The 24,855-nt window shown below is 40.5% G+C and overlaps 2 protein-coding genes across 2 annotated transcripts in view; both read left to right on the top strand.

Annotated features, from left to right (window-relative positions):
• Positions 1-1,065: 1,065 nt before the first annotated feature.
• On the top strand, positions 1,066-2,448 carry LOC126764089 (ATP-dependent DNA helicase PIF1-like). Its single transcript, XM_050481874.1, has one exon. The coding sequence runs from the start codon at positions 1,198-1,200 to the stop codon at positions 2,323-2,325; it is 1,128 nt and encodes a 375-aa protein (XP_050337831.1). The 5' UTR covers positions 1,066-1,197; the 3' UTR covers positions 2,326-2,448.
• A 4,792-nt stretch (positions 2,449-7,240) lies between these two features.
• LOC126764713 (uncharacterized) overlaps positions 7,241-24,855 on the top strand; it is a 28,673-nt gene continuing 11,058 nt past the window's right edge. The window contains exons 1-3 of the mRNA XM_050482365.1: positions 7,241-7,716; positions 8,178-8,329; positions 9,039-9,500. Of these exons, the coding sequence (XP_050338322.1) occupies positions 7,241-7,716; positions 8,178-8,329; positions 9,039-9,500 (1,090 nt within the window). The remainder of the gene's footprint in view (positions 7,717-8,177; positions 8,330-9,038; positions 9,501-24,855) is intronic.

Raw genomic sequence — 24,855 nt, 5'->3', positions numbered from 1 at the left:
AAAAGTGACCGATTTGTCCCCAACTATCTAAGCAGTTCCTTACAGTTAAATGTATAGCTTTCGACCATCATAATTTTAAAACTATTAGTTAATACAATTACAAGATTTACGACAAACGTAATTAATTATACACTGAGATTCGTTCCTCACACGTTTCTGCATTTCTCAGCATTTTGTCTTTAGATGTGCTGCATAAATGTACCACTATCGTACGTGTTTAAATTTTTCTATGAAAAAATAAACGTTTAAATGCCGTTAGTTCTTAAAACTTGTTTTTGTCTTTAATTCATTTTTTATTATAAATCTTCATAAAATTGTAAAGAAAAATTCAATTTAAATCAACTATAAGCAAGGCTTAACTTAATAATCCATAGTTTAAACACTACTACCACCGCCAATCGCATTACCATTTAGCGTCGCTCCGTTTTGAGTCAATTCTAATTCATTTAAAAATTGTAAAATATTGATTTAAAACAAAACAAACACAGATGTTTTCTATTATGATGGCTGCTTTCACACGTCACAGATATTTGTGAGAATAGTGAGCATTTGAGCTTTTGAATTTTCGCCAGAATAAGGTAACCCTCACTATAGTGAGAAACATCACTGTAGTGAGGTTGGTGACTTTTGTGAGGGCATGAGAATAGGGCTGTTAGATTGTTATTGGATTCCGTGATATCTTCATCTCCGCATCAAATTCGCACACTGTTTGCGATTATAATATCGACATGTTTCCCCTCAAATCCGAATGATTTGTGGATGTAATATAGGGATGAAATGTCTGAGGATGTGTTGCATCGCGTGCGTTGTGAAACTTTGAATCCTACATTGGAAATTACGGCAGAGATTTACAATGACACATTGATCATAATAGAAGATATGTGTTTGTTGATGGCAAATAAAGTATTGTCGTGTTTGGGCCTGACAATTGCAAAGAGAACTCCAGTACGATACTCAAGCTATGACCGAAGCAGTTCGCACAACTGTTCCGCAATTGAACGAAGAACAAAGGATTGCGTACGATCGTTTGTATTTGTTTGATTTGTTTGTACTGGGAAAACGTTCCTAATTTCATTGCTATTGGCAAAGATCCGATCGCAAAATGAGGTAGCCCTAGCGTTGGCTTCATCTGGAATAGCAGCAACTTTATTAGAAGGCGGACGAACTGCACATTCAGCCTTAAAATTACCATTAAACATGCATATCAACGAAACGCCAGTTTGCAACATTGCCAAAAATAGCGCTATGGCGAAGACTCTCCAAGTATGCAAATTGATAATTTGGGACGAATGCACAATGGCCCACAAGAGGTCGCTGGAGGCACTAGATAGGACGTTAAAAGATTTACGTGATAACCAAAACATTTTTGGTGAAGCTATGATACTGTTGTCAGGTGATTTTCGTCAGACTCTTCCAGTAATTCCTCGATCGACTGTTGCTGACGAAATAAACGCATGTCTAAAATCATCAAATTTGTGGCGGCACGTAAAGACACTACAATTAACTACTAACATGCGAGTGTTTTTGCAACAAGATCAAACTGCGACTGTGTTTTCGAAGCAGTTGCTGGATATTGGCAATGGTAAGGTCGCAATTGACAGCTCGACCGGATTAATGACTTTTCTCACAGATTTCTGTCACTTCACAGAATCGAAAAAGGAGCTTATTCAGCGTGTTTTTCCGGACATTAAACAACAATATAATAACCACGATTGGCTAAGTGAACGAGCAATATTGGCAGCAAAAAACAAAGATGTCGATGATCTCAATGCTACCATTCAGAATTTCCTTCCAGGAGAGTTGTTTACGTACAAATCAGTTGACACGGCCACAAACCAGGATGACGTAGTCAACTATCCTACAGAATTTTTAAATTCATTGGATTTGCCTGGACTACCACCATATAATTTGAAATTAAAAGTAGGGTCAGTTGTCATCATGCTGCGTAATATTAATCAACCTCGACTTTGCAATGGAACGAGATTGATTGTGAAGAAACTCATGAATAACATCATCGAAGCTAAAATAATCAAAGGAAAATACAAAGGAGAGGATGTCTTAATCCCACGAATACCTATGATTCCAACGGATTTGCCATTTGATTTTAAGAGGTTGCAATTTCCCGTGCGTCTGGCGTTTGCGATGACCATAAATAAATCGCAAGGCCAAGCGTTGCAAGTTTGTAGAATAAACTTAGAGTTTCCCTGTTTCGCACATGGACAATTATACGTTGCGTGTTCGCGTGTCGGAAAACCAACATCCTTATTTATTTACGCACCGCAAAAAAAAACTAAAAATATTGTCTACCAGAAAGCACTATATTAATTAACTGTATATGATCATAACTGTGTTGTATTTAATTTAAGCAAAGATTTGTTTATCATGTTCACAGTCCAGAAACGAGCACATCCAAGAAAATTTTAAATTTTTGTATATGAAGTGTATAAATATAAATAAATGCCTTAATATGTATATAATATGTGCATTTGGATCCTTAATGTCAACGTGTATTAGTAACTCTTTATGTCAACGTGTATTAGTAACTCTTTATTTCCATCAACTTGTCTCCATCTACTTGGGAACCACTTGGCTCGCCCGGCCATGATAATATGGTGGAAGTACTCGGACAAATCTGATTCGATCAGAACATTATCAATGTTGAGCTGCTTGTTGTCTTCAAAACATAAATCTACCAGAATGTGGGCCTGTCTTCAATAACTTGAATGTCTTGTATGTCTTCGGCCTATAAATTTAATTCACAGAATGTCTCCTCAGATGATGAAGATGGCATTGTAGAAACGTGTTTTGGTTTAGATAGCAGCTTTTGCTTTAATATATTTTTTTGTACTTTTGCCCTGTTCACGCGTATTATTCGTTCTACATTCTTACCACACTTGGTACAAAATTTGAAGGTAACAGCGATTATGTTGTAGCATTCGTCGCATCTTAATAATAATTTAATACAATCTGGACAGTTATTATTTTTTTTCTGCCGTTCCATCCACTTTTTACAAAACGGACAATGCATTTTAAGGAGTTGAGGGATATATAGCTTCACTATAACTATATTATAATTGTTTGAAATCTTTATTTTCTCGATGACAGATGTAGTTCTTCTTCTTTTCCTAACCATGGCCATCGTCAAAAAAAAACGACAGATGTAGTTTGATAGTTATAGTGTAAATATTTTTCAGTATTCACTCAAAAAAATTGTCTATGGTAAAATGTCACTTGAAATGTTAACGTCTCTTTGCTGTGCATCTATACTATAATTCTTTAATATTCCTAAAAATCTAAAAGCAGCAAATTTCAATAAAATTAAAAAAGAATTGTGTCGTGTGTTTGTGACTTACTAAATATGCCTCCAATAATTAGGCGGTGCGAAGTTCACCGGGCCAGCTAGTACATAATAAAAATTAGAATGAATAAGTTCTCACTGAAGAAAGATATTTATTTTCCCCCCACCAGCAGTAAGAATTTAAAGATTCTTTGTTGAGTTCAATGTTTGATCTTACAAATCAAACATTTTTGGTTCCTTGAGCCAGACACAGAGCTCGGCCAAATTAAAAAGTTCTGTATTAATAAAACAGGCAATATATAAAAAAGTCCTGTTAAAAACTCGGGCAAATTAAAAAAAAATAGTAAGACGAGTGAAATATACAAAAGTTCCAATCTTTTATCTATCTTCTATATATCTATCTTCCGAAACTGAGGAAGAAACAGCAGATGAAATAGAGGAAGAACAAAAAGAATCTTGGGGAGGCAAATCAGAAAAATTTAAAAAGGCAAAACGAAAATAATGATAATGATTTTAAACGAGCGATTGTACTAATTCCCCGGGAAAATCCTCATTTCGGAGGAATTAGGAAGGCTGGTTACGTTGTCATAGATGCAACAATGGATCCTGACCAACCCGATGAAGAGCCAATTGAAGACATAGAGATTATAGTTGCTGACGATGAAGGTATGACAGCAGAAGAGGCAGAACTGAACCCAAAAGCCAAGACGAAGAAAAGGATGGGATGTCTGTCGGCAAAACATGTACAACAATCACCGAAGCACGGAATCAGTGCAGAAAAGTATAGAAAGATACAGAAAAAGAAGCGTAAAATCAAAAATACACCGTCGTCCGATGTGAAAGAGTAAAAGCTGACAGAACACGAATATGAGCAAATAGTTACGAGCAAACTATGACTGATACAACCCAAGAAGGCGCATAGTCATCGTGGATGTCACTTAAGCTTAGTATCCAGCTCTCAAGAAATGTACAAACTTCATATAAAAAAACCCTTAAGAAACGGTCAAGAAACTTTCCTGCGATAAATTTACTTGTGCTAGTATGCAGCTCTAAAGAAATCTTGTACTAATTTATAATACATTTTTTCAGTAAAATGCGAATATGGCAAACAAAACCAGGTTTGCCATATTCGCATTTCGCGAAGAAACATAAAATCAACAATTGTTTCTTGAAGGAAATTCAAAATAATCATTAAATTCATCCCAAAATAGTTAAAACCACTATTAGGAAGTATAGTTACTTTTGAAATGTTGTATAAAACCTACCAATCATCAACAACGTTCCTTAAATCGCAATGAAAATATATATGATATTACACAAATGCATACATACATATTACGCACAAAGTTTATTTTCTTTGTTTATTCTCTCTTGTTCTTCTAATGTCGATCATTCACAATGCGTAACCAGCTGTCAAAATTACTTGAAGAAATAATGGATTTTTTTCTTGAGTAATTACTTGAGAGCTGGATACGAACCTTAAGTTGTCAACCATGACAGGACCGCAAGCTGTGATCATCTTTCCAGCAGTCACTTTTGCCGCCCGGGAGAATGTTCAAAATTGAACATGTTCGTTATCTTAAATAAGGTGAGATAAGAAATATTATATAAAATACTAGAGGACCCTTCCACGTTTTACTGTGGCTGATACATAGTTAGTACTAATAATACCATCTAAATGATTTCTATTACTAAGATTATGACTATTAGTTAAGAAGATATAGAATTTTTGGTGAACCAATCATTTTCAAATGATTCTTACATGAATTTTGAACAAATTCTTATGATTTAAAATATAATTTTTGTATTTATGAATTGTATTGAATTTTAACATAAAGAGATAAAAAGTATCCTATGCCCTTACCCTGTGTTCGGTGCACTTAGTTTCACTGGGTATGGGGTACACTTACGCTGCCTTTTATTATGTATCCCTTTTATGTTATTTGAGTTAAAAGATATTTTCATTTTTTTTAATGGAATTTTAGGTTTATATTTTTCTTTTCCTTTGGCGATTTCACTTGTTAAGGTTGGTACGCAGCTCTCAAGTAATTGCTCAAGAAAAAAATACATTATTTCTCAAGTAATTTTGACAGCTGGTTACGCATTGTGAATGATTCACATTAGAAGAGCAAGAGAGAATAAACAAAGAAAACAAACTTTGTGCGAAATATGTATGTGTGTATGTGTATGGTAACATTAATATTTTCATTGAGATTTAAGAAATGTTGATGATTGGTAGATTTTATACAACATTTCAAAATGGAATTGTACTTCATAATAATGATTTCAACTAATTTAGGATGAATTTGACGATTACTTCGGTTTTCCTTCAAGAAACAATTGTTGGTTTGATGTTTCTTCCCAAAACCAGGTTTTCCGTATTCACATTTTACTGAAAAAAAAGTATTAAAAATTAGTACTAGATTTCTGGAGAGCTGCGTACTAGCACAAGTAAATTTATCGCAGGAAAGTTTCTTGACTGTTTCTTAAGCGTTTTTTTATATGAAGGTTTTACGTTTCTTGAGAGCTGCGTACTAAGCTTTATAATAAATTCAATAAGAAACGTTATAATTAAATAAATTGGCCACTGACGATCCTATTGCGTACACTCACACGCGACGACGGGTAGGTCTCAGCCCATTGGTAGGTCTCAGATCCTACGGGATCAGGCAGCCCAGCTGAGCTCTAAGCTACCGGGGGGGTTGGCAGGTCGCGGATAGCCGGACGGCCTGTAGTAGCAGGTTAGTTGCGAAATAAGTTAAAACGAATAAGCAACCCCCGACGATGAGCGGCAGGAGTGGAGGATGCGGTATAAAAGCCAGCCGAGCCGATGAAACTCCTGCGACAGAGGCGAACGGTTACCGCCTCTCTAATATACATAGGTGACCCACCAAAATCCAGGCGCGACGGACTCAAAGTGAGCGGCTTCCTGGTCAGCGTCCTGGCGCACTGGGAGTCCCTAGAAGCCTCACCAGCTGTTTTCACTGGTGGTGTGGAGAGGGTGATGTGAGTCATCTCTGTCGAAGTGTCAGCCACGATGTGAATCAGTAACCAACCCCTTCGGGCCCTGGTCAGGAAGTGTACATTGGGCGCAGAACTAGTAGACTGCGTTGCTCCGGGCGAGCGCCGGTTCGTCCGAGTTTACGGGAACCGGTAAAGCGTAGGACAGGCCTCAGGGAACTGGGGTAGGGGCATAGACCCCGAGGGTATACCCGTATATAATGTCTATTTCGGCTCGCCCCCCAGCACACGATGCGCTGGTTAAACTGATTAATGGAGACAATAAATGAAAAAACACATAACAGCAACAATAGCAGCAACAATCTTAGCGGTGTGACGAGTCAAATTACGCTGTCAGGAGTAGACCCCTTTAAAAAAGCCTCGCGTTTGGCTAGATCGCCAGTGAAGGTGCTCTCCGCACAAAGACCAGTGAGGTCGAAATCGGCACCTCCAACGCTTCAGAAGAACACCCCGATATTGGAAGAAGCACGTGATCATATGTATAAACTGGGAGATATGATACAAAAGCTAACGGATATGATGCATCCGCCACAGCGCACTATCAACAATCCCATGAGGGAACTGCTTAGCGAAATATCGAAGCTCTACACCCGTGCACAAGATGACCATATTCGACAACGGGAAGGTCACTTAGGAAGAAGAGTAGATATGGAACAGACGACTGCTGAAGTAGCACCGAAAAGACCACGTGACAAGCAGATAAAGCAATGAACCCCTCCAAAAAGGACTAAAACAACGCATGACGAACCAATTGTGAAAGCAGGAGAAAGCAGAAATCTCGGGGGAGAAGAAAAGGACGCGGCAAGGGAAGAAACCTGGATCACGATACCAAGTAAAGCCCAAAAAAATAAAAACAAGAAGAAGGAAAACGCCGTACCACGCCTTCGACCAGAAGCAATAGTTATCGCAAAAACCGGTGACATGTCTTACGCAGACATACTTCGGGCGGTTAAGCAGAATGAAAACCTGCAAGTGCTTGGGGAAAATGTCTCGCGAATTAAAAAGACAGCTAAAGGTGAGATACTGTTGGAGCTAAAGAAAGCGCAGACAGGAATTACTAAGGAATATAGAGAGGAGATAGTGAAGATACTAGGAGATCAGGCACAAATAAGATCTCTAACACAAGAAATTACAGTGGAAGTGCGAGACTTGGACGATATAACGACGAAAGAGGATATAGCACAGGCAATTCGTTCAGAATTTGAAGAGCTGCGTCTATTTAGTGTAGAATGCATTAAAAGCATCAGACCTGCATATGCAGGCACGCAAAAAGCTATCATAAGCCTTCATGCACAGGAAGCAAAGCACCTACTGGCAGCACAAAAGATAAAAATCGGCTGGTCAAACTGCAGAATCAGGGAAAAAGCGCAACTGAAGAAATGTTTCAGATGTTTAGAGTATGGACATGTGGCGAAAGCATGCAGCAACGCAGAAGACAGGAGCAAGTGCTGTATTAAATGCGGAGAGGAGGGTCATTTCGCCAAAGATTGTGTTAACAATTCTTCCTGCAAGGCATGTAAACACAGTGGAAGCACAAACATAGACCATCAGATAGGAAGCCGGAAATGCCCCATATATACAGCAGCGATCAAAAAACCTAGAAGATGAAAATATTACAAATAAACCTGAACCACTGCGAAGCGGCCCAGGATCTCTTGACGCAAAACATATACGAAAATAAAATAGACGTTGCATTAATCTGTGAACAGTATAAAAATAAAGACTCTGACAAGTGGATTTCCGACACCACAAAAAAGGCTGCAATATGGGCATGCGGAGATAAGATGATGCAAGACAAACCACTAATTGACAAGGCATACTATACAAGAGCCAAAATATCGAGGATTTATTTCTACAGCTGCTATATACCGCCAAGTATACCACATGCTGAATATGAAAAAATACTTGACGACTTGGTAAAGGATGCGATGACAACTACACCTAATATAATTGCAGGTGACTTTAATGCCTGGGCGCTAGAATGGGGCAGCAAAAATACAAATCTGAGAGGTAGCGCATTACTTAAAGCATTTGGTGTTCTAGACGTAGTACTGCTTAACACAGGAAGACAAAACACCTTCGAGAAGAATGGGCGTGGCTCTATTATAGATATATCTTTTGCCAGCAGGGTGCTATATCGATATATAGACTGGCGGATATGCGACATATATACCCAAAGTGACCATTTAGCTATAATGTTAAGTATCAGCAAGAGTATGCAACAGCGAAATGCTTCGCACCAAAAGGTGCAGTCCAAGGGTGGAGAATTGAAACCCTAGATGAGGAGCTTTATAAGTTAATGCTGGATGAAAACGTAAACGGAACTGATGACATAGACCAACAGGCTGAATTGTTGGTACAAGACATTAGCAAAGCCTGTGATGCCGCTATGAATAAAAAGAGGACAGCCGCACAGAGAAAGCCTGCTTATTGGTGGAATCGAGAAATCGAATCTCTAAGATGTGAAAGTCACAAAGCGAGGCGCCGTTTTCAACGAAACATAGGCAGCTTAGATTGTGACAGCCTGCGAGAAGCATTCAAAAAGAAACGAAACGACCTAAAAAAGGCAATTAAAAAGAGCAAAATGACATGTTTCAAAGAATTATGCGAAAAAGTGGACGAAAATCCGTGGTGGGCAGCGTATAGGATTGTAATGTCAAGGATTAAAGGTGCAAATGTCAAGCGCCTACATACCCTTCATTACTCAAAAATGTTGTAGAAACCCTATTCCCACAACAAAATCAAGAAGAAGGAATTTATTATCGCGAAGAAGTCGCACATGCGCCAGAAATCACCGAGCAGGAAGTTGTTCAAGCTGCTGAGCGCTTTGAAAATAGCAAAACACCAGGATTAGATGGTATTCCGAATAGGGCTCTTAAAATTGCGATCAGCTATCATCCACAGCCATTTTCGGATTTATACTCACGTTGCCTTCGTGAAGGAGTGTTTCCAAAAATTTGGAAAGTACAACGGCTGGTACTACTACAGAAGCCAAACAAACCGGCAGGAGAACCAAGTTCCTATCGACCGCTCTGTATGATCGATACGATGGGCAAAATCCTGGAGCGGATAATCTGTACCCGTTTAGAAAATCATTTAGAAGGAGATGGAGGTCTCTCTGATAACCAATATGGTTTTCGTAAAAAGCGTTCAACTCTTGATGCAATCAAGAAAGTTGCAGGTATAGCAGAAAAGGCTATTGAAGGAGACAGGTGGATGTACGGGAACAAAGAATATTGTGCGGTCGTCACATTTGATGTGAGAAACGCGTTTAACTCGGCCCATTGGCCCCATATAATGCGTGCATTAGTGCTCAAAAAAACACCGAGCTATTTGTTGTACGTCATACAAAGTTATTTGGCCGATAGGATCCTGCTCTATGACACTGACGAAGGACCAAAAAAGTATAGGGTAACGGGTGGTGTCCCACAAGGATCTGAGCTAGGCCCACTCCTGTAGAATGCGCTATATGATGGAATATTGCGCCTCCCTCTACCGAAAGAAGTGCAAATAATTGGATACGCAGATGATATTGCTGTGACAATAGTAGCTAAGGAGCTCCATCAAATACAAAGTATTTGTAGTGATACGGTACTGAAGATAAAGCAGTGGCTAACGAGTGCAAAACTCGAACTTGCCGGCCACAAAACGGAAGCAGTTCTTATAACTAGCAGAAAAAACTGGAAACCATTTCGCTTAACATAGACGGGCCCAACATTACAACACAATCCGCTGTGAAATACCTTGGTGTAACGATTGATGCGAGGCTCAACTACAAAATTCATGTGAAAAAGCGGCGCGAGTAAGTACGGCCTTATCAAGGATAATGGCAAACATTGGAGGACCGAAACAGAGCAGGAGAGCTCTTCTGGCCAAGGTCAGCCAATCAATTGTAATGTATGCGGCGTCTGTATGTGGACCGACATTAATACATAAGACATATGCTGGAGTGGTACAATCAGTGTTCCGGTTGAGCGCTATAAGAATAGTTAGTGCGTTTCGCACGGTTTCTAAGGAAGCTGTCGGCGTCCTAGCAGGAATTATGCCTCCAGACATAATGGTTCTCGAACTTAAGCGAATCTATGACAAAAGTAAAAGCGCAGACCGGAAACTAACGGTGGCAGAGCGTAGAGTAGAAAGACAAGCCAGCTTAAACGAATGGCAAACACGCTGGGATACATCAAACAAGGGGAGATGGACATACCGCTTAATCGGTAACATACAAGCATGGATGGAATGAAAACACGGGGAAGTAGATCATTACATGACGCAGTTCCTAACAGGGCATGGATGCATTAGGGAGTACTTACATAAGTACGGACACGAGGAAGGAGTAGCTTGCTCTTTCTGTGGTAGCAATAACGAGAACGCAGAGCACATATTTTTCCACTGTCGGAAATATACAAATGAGCGACTATCTTTGGAAAAGGAAGTATCCAACCGAATAACACCAGAGAATATAGTGACCTATATGTTGCACTCGAGGAATGTGTGGAATTTAGTGGAGAACATGGCAGCCAGGGTGCTCCATGACCTGAGAAGAGCAGAACATCAGAGAAGGAGTGAATCTAGAGCAGCGAATATCGCTGTAATGACGTGAGCCCATAGGCTAAGCTTGCCCTGCGATCAAATGCCTAACGGTGGTCCCACAGGGCCTCAGTAAAGCTACAGGAGACGGAGTTAGGGTTTAGTACGTAGGTGCACCGTTTCGCAAGTCCAGATCAGTAGGTAATACTGACTGGGCGTGGTCCGAAAGCAGTATCTATGCAAGATTCCGCCTCCGGCACAAAAAAAATAAACGGGATTTCAGCTGTTTGAACTTTGAAACGATCAGTGGTCGAAAAAAGGCGAAGCGTTCTGAATACCGGCGTAAAACGAATTGGGGCCACCCCGATCTAACCAATCCTTTTTGATCGGTTGGGTGGTGAAAAGATGAGTATGGTGTGTGTGTAGTGTGGTTGGTTTGTGCGTGGTATGATGATGCAGGTTGTGTGCCGAATGTTGGGTTGTGTGCTAAATGTTGTGTTGTGTGATGAATGTGAGTGGTGTGATGAATGTTGTGTGGGGTGAGGTATGTTGCGTGGAGGGGCGAGATGCCATGAAGTCGCATAAACATCCCGGCCCCCCTAGGCGAATTAATTGCCTAGAAGTCGCTGCAGTTTCTGTGTGGTGCTCACTACAGCGCTGAAACCCGTTGTTGTTGTTGTTGTTTTAACGGAAATTCAATCCCCGTTGGAATGGTAAATGTCATTTGTGTTGTCGTCGATGTCATCTAACGGTAGGCCCAAGAAACGTGCTGTTTCGACGGGGTCGGACCAAAGGGAGGAGGGTGTTAGATGGGTGGGGTTTATGGGGCATGCAAAGAGGTGGTCAATGTCATGCGGAGACTCGTTGCATGCAGGACATACGTCGAGTATGTCAGGGTCTATTCTGGATAAGTAGGAGTTTAACCTGCTACAGTATCCAGAACGAAGTTGCGCAAGGGTCACACGCGTTTCTCGCGGCAGCTGGGGCTCTTCGTCTGCGATGGGTGGTGGTTTGACTCCAAGAACGCCATTCACGGGAAGGGAGTCGGTGAAGGTGTTGATGGCTCCGCTGTGAATGGCGGTCAGTACCTGTCTGAAGTTAGTTGCGTCCGAAGTCCGGTCGGCGTACTGTACGACGTCGTCGACGTAATCCAGGAATGACCTTTTGATGCTCCTAGGAGGCGGTTCCGCTCCAAGCAAATGACTGCAGGGGTGATTTCTGCGAAAGCATCCCAGCAGGAACTGCCTGGAGAGGAGCACATTATGCTCCTTAACTGGGAGCATAAGCGTCTCACTGTGTAGGTGTTCAATGGGAGACATCAAAAGACATCCTGTAGTGGTCCGGAGTGCAGTGTTCTGACAGGTCTGTAGTTTCCTCATCTGCGTACCACAGCATCCAGGCGACCATATGGGGGCTGCGTAATTGAGGACCGGCCGGCCGATTGCCTTGTATGTTGCCAACAACGTTTCTTTGTCTTTTCCCCATGTGCTGCCGGCTAGCGACTTGAGGATTTTGTTGCGGCTCTGTACTTTGGCGATAATCGCGGTCGTATGAGGAGAGAAGGAGTATAGACTGCCGAATGTTACACCTAAAATCTTAGGATTGTTGACAGTCGGAATTTTGACGCCGTCGACTGCAATGTTAAGCTCAAGTCTATACTCCTTCGTCCAGTTTGTGAATATGGTCGCTGTGGATTCCCCTTTGTGGCGGGTTTCCCAGGTTTCAGTAGTGGGACCACTCTTCCGACTTTCCACACATCGGGTATTTGAAGAGTGGTCAGCGACAGATTGAGGACCTTGGTGAGATATCCTACTCCCGTCGAGCCTAGATGCTTTAGCATTAGCATGTTGATTCCATCAGGGCCAATGGATTTAGATGATTTTGCTTTTTTGATGGCACCCTGAACCTCCTCATCGGTGAAAGTAAGTGGCGCGCCTTCGTTTGGCATTTTGCGCAGCCGTCGGTTAACACATCGTTTAGCTTTGTCTACCGAAGGGTGCAGTGTAAATTGCCGGCTAAAATAGCTCGCGCACTTCTTCGGGTCCGAAGAGGCATGACCATTGAATTGAACTTCAACTCGGTCGTCATGTCTCTTCGGGTTAGACAGAGCTTTGACAGTAGCCCAAAGCTTACTCACTCCGGTGGAGAGGTTACAGGACTTCAGGTGCTCTATCCATTTCGTCCGCTTATGTTGGTTTACCATTCGCCGAATCTCCAAATTGAGATCCCTTATTCGGGGATCCCCGGGATCGGCATGGCGTAAGGTGTCGCGCTCATTAGCTAAAACGGCTGCTTCGGCTGGGAAATTCGGGCGGATTTCCGCGATTCTTCCAGCCGGGATGAAGCGAGCGGTAGCTGCTGCGATCACCTTGCGGAATTGACGTTCGCCGACGTATACGTCCATAGGAATGGGTAGAGCTTTGAAGGTGCTCTCAGTAAATTCTGTGAAGCCGACCCAATTACCTTTGTTAAAGTTAAAATAGGTGCGGTTGTCCACAGAAACAAAATCGGGAGGCTTCTCGATCGAAATAATTATGGGCAGATGATCTGATGCGAGAGTTAGCATAGGTCGCCAGGTTATGCTGTTTATCAGACCACCGCTAGCAATGGTAATATCAGGCGAGCTATTACAGGTGCCCATAACTCTGGTGGGGGCTTCGTCATTCATTGTGCAGAATGTCGAATCGTCAATCTGTTCCGCCAGCTCCATCCCCCTACGATCATTTGACAGGCAGGAATGCCAAAGATCGTGGTGCGCGTTAAAGTCGCCTAGTACCAAACGGTTTTCACCACGAAGTAGCGCACCAATGTTCGGGTGATATCCTGTTGGGCAACATGTAACTGGAGGGATGTATATATTAAATATTTCGAGCTCGGCATCGCCTGACCGGATAGCTATACCCTGACATTCTAGGGTAGTATCCCTGGGGTCGATGTCTTCATCGATTAGACGATACTGCACGGTGTTGTGCAATATGAAAGCTAGGCCACCACCATTATCTCGCTCGCGATCTTTACGTATAACGTTGAAACCTGCACAACTCAGAAGATCTGAGCGGCTGTTTTACTTGGTTTCTTGGACCGCAGCTATCGATAGACGTTCCCGATTCATAAGTGCAACTATCTCCTCGATCTTACTCTGGAGTCCGTTGCAGTTAAATTGAAGTAGCCGAGTTTGTCGCGGGTGTCCGTGGGTGATCCTGGGGGTGAGGGAGTGACGTATGGGTGGAAGTTGTTGCAGCTGTAGTACCCGCAGGGGCGGTTGTCGCGCTGGGGTGTTGATAGGCGACGCCACTGTTGTGAGTTGCGGGGGCAGACTCCTGCAGCATGGGGCAACGTATGAGTCACTCCACTCACGTGTGGTGCACAGGCCGGAACACGCCGAAAAGTGACACCAGCCAGTATAAGAGTTGCACTTGACGGATGCCACGTTCCGACGTATGACGGTCTGACACACGGAACAGACAGTGCGAGGGACCAAGAGCTGCTGGTTGGTTCTCGCACGAGGATTGGAGCGGGATGAAGGTTGGGGGGGGGGACAAGTCAGAGGGGGAGCTATGTTGCCTGATTGAGCTCCTAGGGACCGTAGAGGTCCTCTGTTGGCCACTCGGATTGGGTGGCGGCGCGGCGCGCGAACTATGTGCGGATTGCACAGCCGTGGAGGCTTGGGTCGCAGTATTGCGCAGGCAACATGGGGCCACGTAACGCGTGGTCCACTCCCTATGTGTCTTAAGGCCTGAACAGGTCTTAAGATGGCTCCATCCATTGCATGTGTTGCACCTGACCGAGGTGGAGTTTGGATGGAGCCGTTTTGCGCACACGCAGCAGAAAAAATCCTCCGGGCACGGGTTGGACTCAATGCCAGCGCGAGTCAGGAGGATACGGAGCAACCCTGCTGCAAGGCATTGCTGTAGTGACGACAAACACAAATTAACACTTACCGATCCAAACGGGGTTAGATCGCCGAAAGAACAGCCCTTGGTCGGATGAAATCCGAGTCAATTCCGGTGCGTAGAACCGGCCGTCGCCTTTCGCTGGTTACGATGATGATGATGTGGTGGTGTTTGCGAACGTGCACCTCGGGACTGCGTAGAGCGATGGGCTCTTCGGCGTTGAACGAGATTCCCATGCTGATGGTGCCGCTGTTGACCATGCCGGTGACTGGCGTGCGTTGACTGAACCGAGCGTCGAGGAAAGCAGTGAAATAGTGTATGATGCGGTCGGTGGCAGTACTGATACGCCCCGTCTGACATGCACTCCAACGTCTGCCAAGCATGTCATGCACTCTTCCCTGACTGGTTGACAGGATGATTGGCTGGGCGGGGTTGTGCCTTGTTGCCTCCTTGGTGCGTCGATGGGTGCAGAGAATGCTGCATTTACAGTAATTGCGGACCTCACCGACTGGGGATTACTGCGGATTTCTTCTACGTCAATTTCTAGTGGAATAGGAATATGTATAGTATATTAAACATGGTTTTTTTGGGGAAATTGTCTACCTAACGCCTGAAATACGCATATCATGGCAAAATGTACAAAACAAAAGCTATTTGTCACGTCATTTGCCATCGAAAAGGTATATGTGATCATGGCCGTAGGACGAACCGTTCCCGAGATACGAGCGAAAAGGCGGCGCGCCACAGCGCAAGGTGAAAATTGTTGCAGCTCTCAGCTAACCTGTATTGGTCACCCAGAACCCACCGCGTGGAGGTGGCTGCTCTTCGGGTTCCTCCCAAGCCCAACCCAACCAACCAATCATATGTCAGGCTTGTTTTAGTCTGAATATGTGTCAAATTTATTGATAAAATCAGATTTTGTACTAAACTTTGGCACTTGTTGCCTAGATTGCCTAGATTTTGCCTAGGCCAATAACTTTAGAAGATGCCTCTGTCACCAGTTTGACGGTTCTCTCGACTGCTGCGGTGTGAGAGGGGAATTCACTAAATTTCCATACCTCTGCAGTGTCTCCCGACAGCCCTTTCATGAGTTCTTCGTTAGAAACTGAACAAAGAACTGGTGGAACAGTCAAGGTAATAGTCTTCCAGTTAATCATATCGTAATAATTATTAGCTTTGAAATTCTGCTTTGGCACTTTATTACATCTAACCCTTCCATTTACAGTGTCAGACTCTGCTTCTCTGGCTGCCAGAAGACGGTCAAGGGCCAACTTTCTGACTTCTATCCGTTCGTCAGTCATCATACTAAGGAGAATGTTTTCTGGAAGAGCAAAGAAAGCATTCTGTTGAATGGATGAATCGACAACCTTGCGCAGTTTAGCAGGTAAGTATCTCGACCTTTGATTTCCAGCATAGAGATGGCGCGAGCCATCTTTGAGTGAACTGTTGAATTTTATTGAGAACCACATAGGTGAGTAAACTGTAAGTACATATGTACTTACCAAAATCTTTATTTCCTTTGTTGGTTTTTCAGTAGAAATGTATAATCTCAGAATTCTATTTGCACATGTGAGCCAGCGAGATTTGCACATGTTACCTGGATGCATCGACGCTAAATCTGAGGAACATTGACCGGAAATAACAGCTTCTGATATTTTATAGAGATAAGCTTGGTCTATGCTAAGTTGGGTCGGATTACTAACCTCAGAAGGTAATTGGCAGGATGGAAAACTTTCAAATTTTACAACAGGCAACTTCTCACAATCAGTTGTCTATTGTCTTTGCGGCCGTCAAAATACGGCCCATATACAGCGTCAATACTCCAACACTTTTTTTTGCCCGACTAATCTTGCATTTGACAGTGACAAAGCTAGCCTGATCCTCTGTAATCAAGCCAAAAAAGCAGATGAAACAATCAAGGCCGCTGCTCTATCACTTACTCCAAATCTTTGGGAAGTTAAAGCAGTGTGTTCTAATACTAGTGTGTTTTGTTTGGTTTTAGAGGATGGAAGAGAAAATTCATCATCAGCATCCATGTGCGACGCACCGACATTGTTGTCGTCTGTATGAGAGTCTGGCTGATCTGAATGGTCACGTGTTCTAGCTGATACTTTTCTGCTAAGTGTTGATGTTGAATGACGTTTTGAAAGCTTTTCTTTACGTTCATTATACTCTCGCAACAATGTTGCTAAGGAGAGTATTATAGTTTTGTTCACATAACGGTTGTTTGTAAGTCCTAAAACTAAAAGAGTCAGATATAGGGTTATATATACCAAAGTGATCAGGGTGACGAGTAGAGTCGAAATCCGGATGTCTGTCTGTCCGTCCGTCCGTCTGTCCGTCCGTCCGTCCGTGCAAGCTGTAACTTGAGTAAAAATTGAGATATCATGATGAAACTTGGTACACGTATTCCATGGCTCCATAAGAAGGTTAAGTTCGAAGATGGGCAAAATCGGCCAACTGCCACGCCCACAAAATGGCGGAAACCGAAAACCTATAAAGTGACATAACTAAGCCATAAATAAATATATTAAAGTGAAATTTGGCACAAGGGATCGCATTAGGGAGGGGCATATTTGGACGTAATTTTTTTGGAAAAGTGGGCGTGGCCCCGCCCACTACTAAGCTTTTTGTACGTATCTCGGAAACTACTATAGCTATGTCAACCAAACTCTACAGAGTCGTTTTCTTCAGGCATTTCCATATTCAGTTCAAAAATGGAAGAACTCGGATAATAACCACGCCCATCTCCCATACAAAGATTATGTTGAAAATCACTAAAAGTGCGTTAACGGACTAACAAAAAACGTCAGAAACACAAAATTTTACGGAAGAAATTGCAGAAGGAAGCTGCACCCAGGCTTTTTTTTTAAATTGAAAATGGGCGTGGCCTCGCCCACTTATGGACCAAAAACCATATCTCAGGAACTACTCAACCGATTTCAATGAAATTCGGTATATAATATTTTCTTAACACCCTGATGACATGTACGAAATATAGGTGAAATCGGTTCACACCCACGCCTCTTCCAATATAACGCTATTTTGAATTCCATCTGATGTCTTCTCTGTATAATATATAGTACATTAGGAACCAATGATGATAGCGGAATAAAACTTTACAAAAATACGGTATTTGAAAAATATGTAAATGACGTATAATGAAATCTCGATTATCACTTTATCATGCGAGAGTATAAAATGTTCGGTGACACCCGAACTTAGCCCTTCCTTACTTGTTTTTCTTTGTAATCTTTTTTGTTTCAGGTAGATCAACACTTCCAATGCGACCAATTCTTCTAGTTCTCTGGTCCAAGACAAATGGTTGTTCATTGATAGGAACTTTCCTTTCCTTTGGACAAGTGCAGGAAGAAAAATAAATGCATTTACACGCACCGTTGACAAATAATTTTTCGGCAGAAGAGACAAAGTCATCTCTTTTAGAGCTCAAACCTATTGGGTTCCTTAAAAACATTTGTTTAAGAGTCAGAAATTTCTTATGGTATGTGGTGAGCATTTGTACAACTCTGGTGTGTGAAACTATCGGAATAGATGACTTTTTGAAAGTATTTTCAACCTTTTTTGCAACTATTTCTGTAACCTCTTTACTCATAGGTTCATAGTTGTCGCCTCGGAGTCGCCCTATACGGAATCTTTCAAACTGATAACACAAAAGAATATCCTGGTAAGTAGGTAACTGGGACTCAGAGAGATTGTACGGATATATGCCAACCACAGGACATTTTTGTCTAAATTTCAATTTTGAGTTCTGTGTTCTGTTGAGAGAATATAAATGATAGCACTCGGCGAAATCAACGACAAGAGTGAAGGAACTCGATGAAAAAATATTTATGTGGAGACCAGTCCGAACGTGTCTTTGGCGTAGGTGAATGAATGTGAGTGATAGCACTCGGCGAAATCAACGTCAAGAATTGTGGCCGCAAGCCGATTTTCACCTTACGCTGTGGCGCGCCGCCTTTTCGCTCGTATCTCGGGAACGGTTCGTCCTACGGCCAAGATCACATATACCATTTCGGTAGCAAATGACGTGACAAATAACTTTTGTTTCATACATTTTGCTATGAGATGCGTATTTCAGGCGCTAGGTAGACAAATTTCAAGGCCGGAGTTGGGGTTGAAGATGCAATCCGATCTCAAAACAAAAAGTTCCATTGGAATCAGGAAGTACTAAGCCAACTTTTCCGCACTATTAGAAATCCCGAATCGAAAAAAGTCCGGAATCGACCCACCATAGACCATAGTGTAGGTAATGAGACTAACTTTGGCATGTTTCAAATCGGTATGCGTTAGTTGTACGCAAGGATCATTTGGTATCCCTTTTACTTTTTTGTTTAAGTCTTTGTGTGAATTTGTGCATGTAAGCGACTACTTTTAGTGGTCTAGGAAATGAAGAAAATCGGTGGAGAATATCATCCTCTTCTGGAGTGATATGAAAGTTTTCAATTTTCTGACTTTGTTAGACCATTCCATCAGAGTGTAGTGCTGATGAGGTGAAGTGGCTTGCAACCTCTTGTCCCAAGATCCGCTGTGTTATCCGCACTTGCAACGTGTTGCCATTTTGCTGGGCCAACTAAGTCTAAAATTTGGGATATTAGGTTGGATACATATGTCTTCCAGCAATAGGGTGGTTTTTCTAACCATGCTAAGACTATTTCTGAGTCTGACCAAAGATACGTTTTATGATCGGTTAATTTCAGATGAGTTTGAACTATTGAAATTAATTTTGCTAACAGAAGAGCACCATTCAGTTCAAGCCGTGGCAGACTGAGTGTCTTCAAAGGTGCAACTTTGGCTTTGGCTACCAAGAGGTGTGAAGATATTTTGTTATCGTACTGTGTGCGTACGTAAACTGTTGCGCAATAAGCCTTTTCAGAGGCATCACAGAAACCGTGTCATTCTGTGTTAATGTTAGGGCTGAAATTTACCCATCGAGGGATTCGAATTTCTGATATAGTATGTAAATTGTTAGCAAATTGTACCCATTTTGTTAAACGTACAGGTTTTACCTGTTCGTCCCATTCAGTGCCATCTTGCCACAATTCTTGAATGAGGATTTTTGCTTGAATCATTATTGGCGAAAGCCATCCTGCGGGGTCGAAAAGTTTTGCCACCGAGGAAAGTATTTGGCGTTTGGTTATGGCGGACATTGCAGATATTGACTCAATTGTATATGAGAATTGATCTGTTATCGCATTCCATTGAATTCCAAGGGTTTTTGTTGTACTGGCCGTTTCAAATTTAAGAAAATCTGTATCTAATAAGTCTTCCTTTTTTATGTTTTTTTATTATTTCGGGATGATTGGATGTAATTTTCTTTAAGGGGAATCCGGCTGAATTTAGTGCTTTGATCACTTGAGATAGTGATTCGCACGCTAATGACAGATTGTGGCTACCTCTGCCAGATAAAAGATAAATATCTACCTTTAGATACTTTTTCATACGGTACAGCTTCTTCCATATGATTGAGGTCTAGATATTCGTCCATCTCATTATCATATGCTGATTTAAGCTCACTTTTCTTGATCAGGCTTTTTTCCAGGCTTAGAAATTGCTGGACTGCTGATATTCTAGAGTGACCTAGAGCTATAGAATCTGGGAAGGTGGGTTTGAAAGGGAGTCGCACAACATAACGACCATTTTCGTTTCTTGTTGTTGTGGACTTGTAATAGGCTTCGCATGCCTGATCTTCTTCTGAAAGTAGGGTAGTCTGAGGTAATTCTTCCACTTCACAGAACTTTTTTAGTTCATTATTTAAATATTCGTTTGAAATATTTTCAACTTCAGTTGTAAAAGAATTAATTTTTTCTGTGACTTGGCCACTTAATATCCATCCAAAGATTGTATTTTGGGCTAACAATTTATTGGATATTTTTTCAATACCTTCAAGAATTATTTGAGGTATTAAGTCGCTACCTAATAATAAATCGATTTGTGATGGGGTATGGCAGTTGGGGTCTGCTAATTTGAGATATGAGCATTTTTCCCATTGCCTTTTATTTACTTCACAGCTTCGAAGTAAATTTGTGAGTTGCGGTAGAAAGATGGCTTGTGCATCTATTCTTATATCCGCGTTTGGGGAGACAATAGTGATTGGGCAAATTTTGTTTGAATTTAGTATAATTCTTTCGCCCATTCCTGAAATTTGGAAATTTGAATTTTTGACAGGCAATTTTAGCCGATTTTGAGCTTTAGATGATATAAAGATCTTTGAGAACCTTGATCTATTAATGCTCTTAATTTGAATAATTCTCCTCTATGTTCAATATCGATGACCGAGATTTCGGGATTATTACTTTTGGTTGTGGTGACTAACCCGGTGGTTTTATGAAATTGATTTTGCTTCATATTTTGAAAATTTGTAATATGAAGCAATGAGTGATGTCTTCGTTGACAGTACACACAATTAAATTTGCTTTCACAGTCTTTTGTCCCGTGAGAATTGGACAGACAGTTGATGCAAAGTTTATGTTGTCGGACAAGATTGTTTCTATCTGAAACACATAATGATTGCCAATGATTGCTGGCTTGGGGTTTAAAAAAGTTTTTATTCGACTCATTTTGATTATTTTTTGGCTTGATTATTTTCTTGTCAACTCGCTCAGCTATTTCGTACTGAGTTGTTAAGAAGTCTTTCATTTGATGCCATTTTGGCGATTTCTTTCTTGCCACTAGTGATTGCTCCCATCGTAGCAAAGCAGCATCAGGCAGTGTTGCTGCACAAATATTTACTAGGATAGGGTACCACGATTCTGTGGAAATCTTTTGTGTTTCTAACACAGATAAACAATTAGTCACTGTCGAGTAAAGTTTTTGAAACTCTTGGCTGGTTTCTTGTTGAATTTTCGGTAAATTCATTAAATCCATTTTCGTCATTTAAAGCGAAACGCTTGACGATACTGCCAGCTTCCCCTTTTGTTTTGTATCTGGGATGGTGCAGCTTTTGAGCTCGTGAAAGTTTGGAATGGTTAATGCATACGGCAGTGAACATGTCCCGGAAGGACGGCCACTGCTCATAACCTCCGTGAAAAACTTCAGTATCACAAGCTGGCACTTTCAAGAATATACCTGTATCTATTTCTTCTTTTTGAGTCGTAACTACTGTCGGGGGAGGAGTAGTGGCTCTACATGGCCTTAATAAATTTATTTGGTCCAATATCATTGCCTTCGTAATTCCATATTGTTCAAGGCAGCATCGTCAGTATCTAGTACTGTATCGTATGCTGCCAGAAGGCGTGCCCATATGCTATCTATGCTTTGAATTTTTAAATTTAGAACCGATTCTGTGTTATCATTAATCAGGGAAGCAGTAAATCTTGTGCAGTATCTAACAAAACTGTCACTTTCAGTTATGAACCTTGACACTGAATTATCTTTGGTTCTTTTTTGTTTGACACCCTGCTTTGAGCGTGTAGCTTCTGCAGGTGTGCTTTGCGATTTATCATCATCAGCCATTTTCGGAATTTCTAATAATTGAGGTGTTTTTGGTTTAACCTCTTTTGATTTTTCCGATTGCATTTATAGAATTAAATTGTAAGCTTTGAGCTTGGAAATATTTTGCTTTGAAATACAATTAAAAAATTGGTAATATGAGCAAATGTGTAAATAAAAATGAAAAGAAAAATAGATTTGAAACTTTTATTATTAATTAATTGAATGATATAATATAAATTTGCGAACACGTATTCACCGCGTAAATTGTCAAAATCAAAAAATGTTTGTATATAATTATTATTATTATTTTTTTTTTGTGTTTTTTTTACCGTGTATTATTTAAACGTATCTGCGAAATACTCGCGATTAATTTGTATATTATTCCTTAGTACGTGTATCTTTTGAGATAAGAACGTAAAAAGAAAGAAAATAACAATAACGCAAAAATATACGTATGTATGTAAGTATATATTTATATGCATATAGTTGTGCTTAAGGTTTGTGTGTTCTTTTGTTTCCCTTATAGTTTCGTATGTGCATATGTATGTAATACGTATGCATATGCAATATAACGAAATGCGCGGAAAATAAGTAAACAATTGTTTATATATTCGTAAATATGTCAATAATAAATATGTGAGTATGTATGCAAATGTTTTGTTAATTGCATCTGCATACGTTTGGTCACAAAGAACACGAAAAAGAAATTTTGATAAGTACCCGATGTATGTACATTGTACATACATATGCAACATGCATATATTTATATGAGACACGTATGCATTTATGCATCTACGCATGCACTCAACGAATGAAATATTTCTCAGCTCAATAAGATCTTTATTCAGTTGGAAACGCTGTTGCCAGTGCAAATGGAAGCGCAGTTTCCAACACAATTCGCAACATTTGATCCTCATATATCAGCACAGATGTCCTCACAGATGAAAGAACAGGAGGCACGAATATCGTATGTAGCCTCACAAATAGCAGAGGTGTCCTTACAGAATTCGAAAGATCAAGTTAAAATTAAAACTGAAGTGAATGAATTGAAAGTTCCGTCTCCGAAATCTACAATCAAGTCGATCAATTATGTCAGGGATTGGCACATTTTTAGCCCGCAAAGTTAGCAAAGTGCGCACGAAGGTTAGATGAGGGGAATATCAGTTTACGGAGGGAAGGGCATAAAATGTTGCGAAAAAAATTAATTACATTCCTCCGTAACTTAATGTTCATCGCGGAATGGTTGCGGCCAGGAATAAAGGGATGTCCAACTCATTCCAGTGTGAGAGCGCCTCAAAATTAGCGTTTTTTATAACATTTCCCATTATGGCCAGATTGAACAAAATAATAATTTTTGGGCATTTTAATTAAAATACCCAATATATATAGTGGTTATTTATTATATGGAGAAACTATTTAAATCTTTTTAAAGTATATTAGAACAACTGACTTTTGACCTTTCAGTACCCAATAAAAGTATTTAAGTTTGTTAGCTCTCAATCATTAAATGTTTTTAATCATTTTCCATTGAAAATAATACTATGATGCTTCAAATTACAAAACATTTCATCAAATATCTTTAAATTTCACAAATTTATTTAATTTTCATTGTTTTACATTTTTTATAAGTCGTCTTGAACGATGCAACAAATCCCTCCGTTTACATATCTTTTTGGTAAGACTTCAATCTGGCCATCGCTCGTTTCCAATTGCTAAACGTCAAAACCTCCTGAACTCGATCAACTGTCAAAGCTCAGGAGGTTTTCACGTTTAGCAATTGTTCTCTCACTTCCAGTGAGAGAGGAGTTGGACATCTCTTTATCTCTAGTTGCGGCAATACTGACATTGTACACAAATTAAAGAACGGAAGTTTACTTCATATCGGAATTGTACAGTTGTGTGAACAAAAAGAGGTAAACATAATTTGCAGGTTTTAGAGTTTCGCATTAATATTGGTTTTTATTTACCTTTGCATGGTGAAAAATTGTAATCACTGTTCTGAAAAAATTATATAAGTTATACTTGTATCTAAAAACAATTTTATTTAATAAGAAAACAGCACATTTTAAAACTACACAACACCTTATGGTTGTTCCTATTTTGTTTACACCACTGTACATGCGATAGAACAGTAATGGTGGTGATGCCAGTTGTAAAAATTCATTTTAGCTACAATTGGGAAAACTTTTCTCAAGTTGTGGGCTTTTATACGGCAGTTTTATATATCTGCATATACATATAAAAAAAATATACTTATGACCATAATATATATTTTGTTTAAACATATTGCAGCTCCATTTAATGAAAATGCTTATATAAATATATATTAAATATGTATATATACATATATAAATATATATTAATATTTGTGATATTTTCAGTTTGGTTGTTTTATCAAAATATTCAAAGAATTGAGGTTTTTTTCTACAATTGTTCTGTTTAATTTTAAAAATCTAAGTTGCCTCTGGAAATGTATTAAAATAATAATACGCGCTATGGAAAGGCAACACATATTTCCAATAATATAAAAAAACATCAAATAAAATTATATTTGCGCGGTATGGAATTATTGATTGAGAGTGGCTAAGCACACAAATTGGATACAAACGCTAATGGCAGAAACCAGAAATAAAAAGATGTTTAACTCCTCTCTCACTGGAAGTG

Source organism: Bactrocera neohumeralis, unplaced genomic scaffold, assembly GCF_024586455.1.
Source record: "Bactrocera neohumeralis isolate Rockhampton unplaced genomic scaffold, APGP_CSIRO_Bneo_wtdbg2-racon-allhic-juicebox.fasta_v2 cluster09, whole genome shotgun sequence".
In the NCBI taxonomy this organism is placed as follows: Eukaryota; Metazoa; Arthropoda; class Insecta; order Diptera; family Tephritidae; genus Bactrocera; species Bactrocera neohumeralis.
This window is presented reverse-complemented; position numbering and strand designations above follow the sequence as displayed.

Excerpts from the sequence above, each read along its gene's own strand:
- LOC126764089 (XM_050481874.1), top strand. The coding sequence starts at position 1,198 with ATGCATATCAACGAAACGCCAGTTTGCAACATTGCCAAAAATAGCGCT.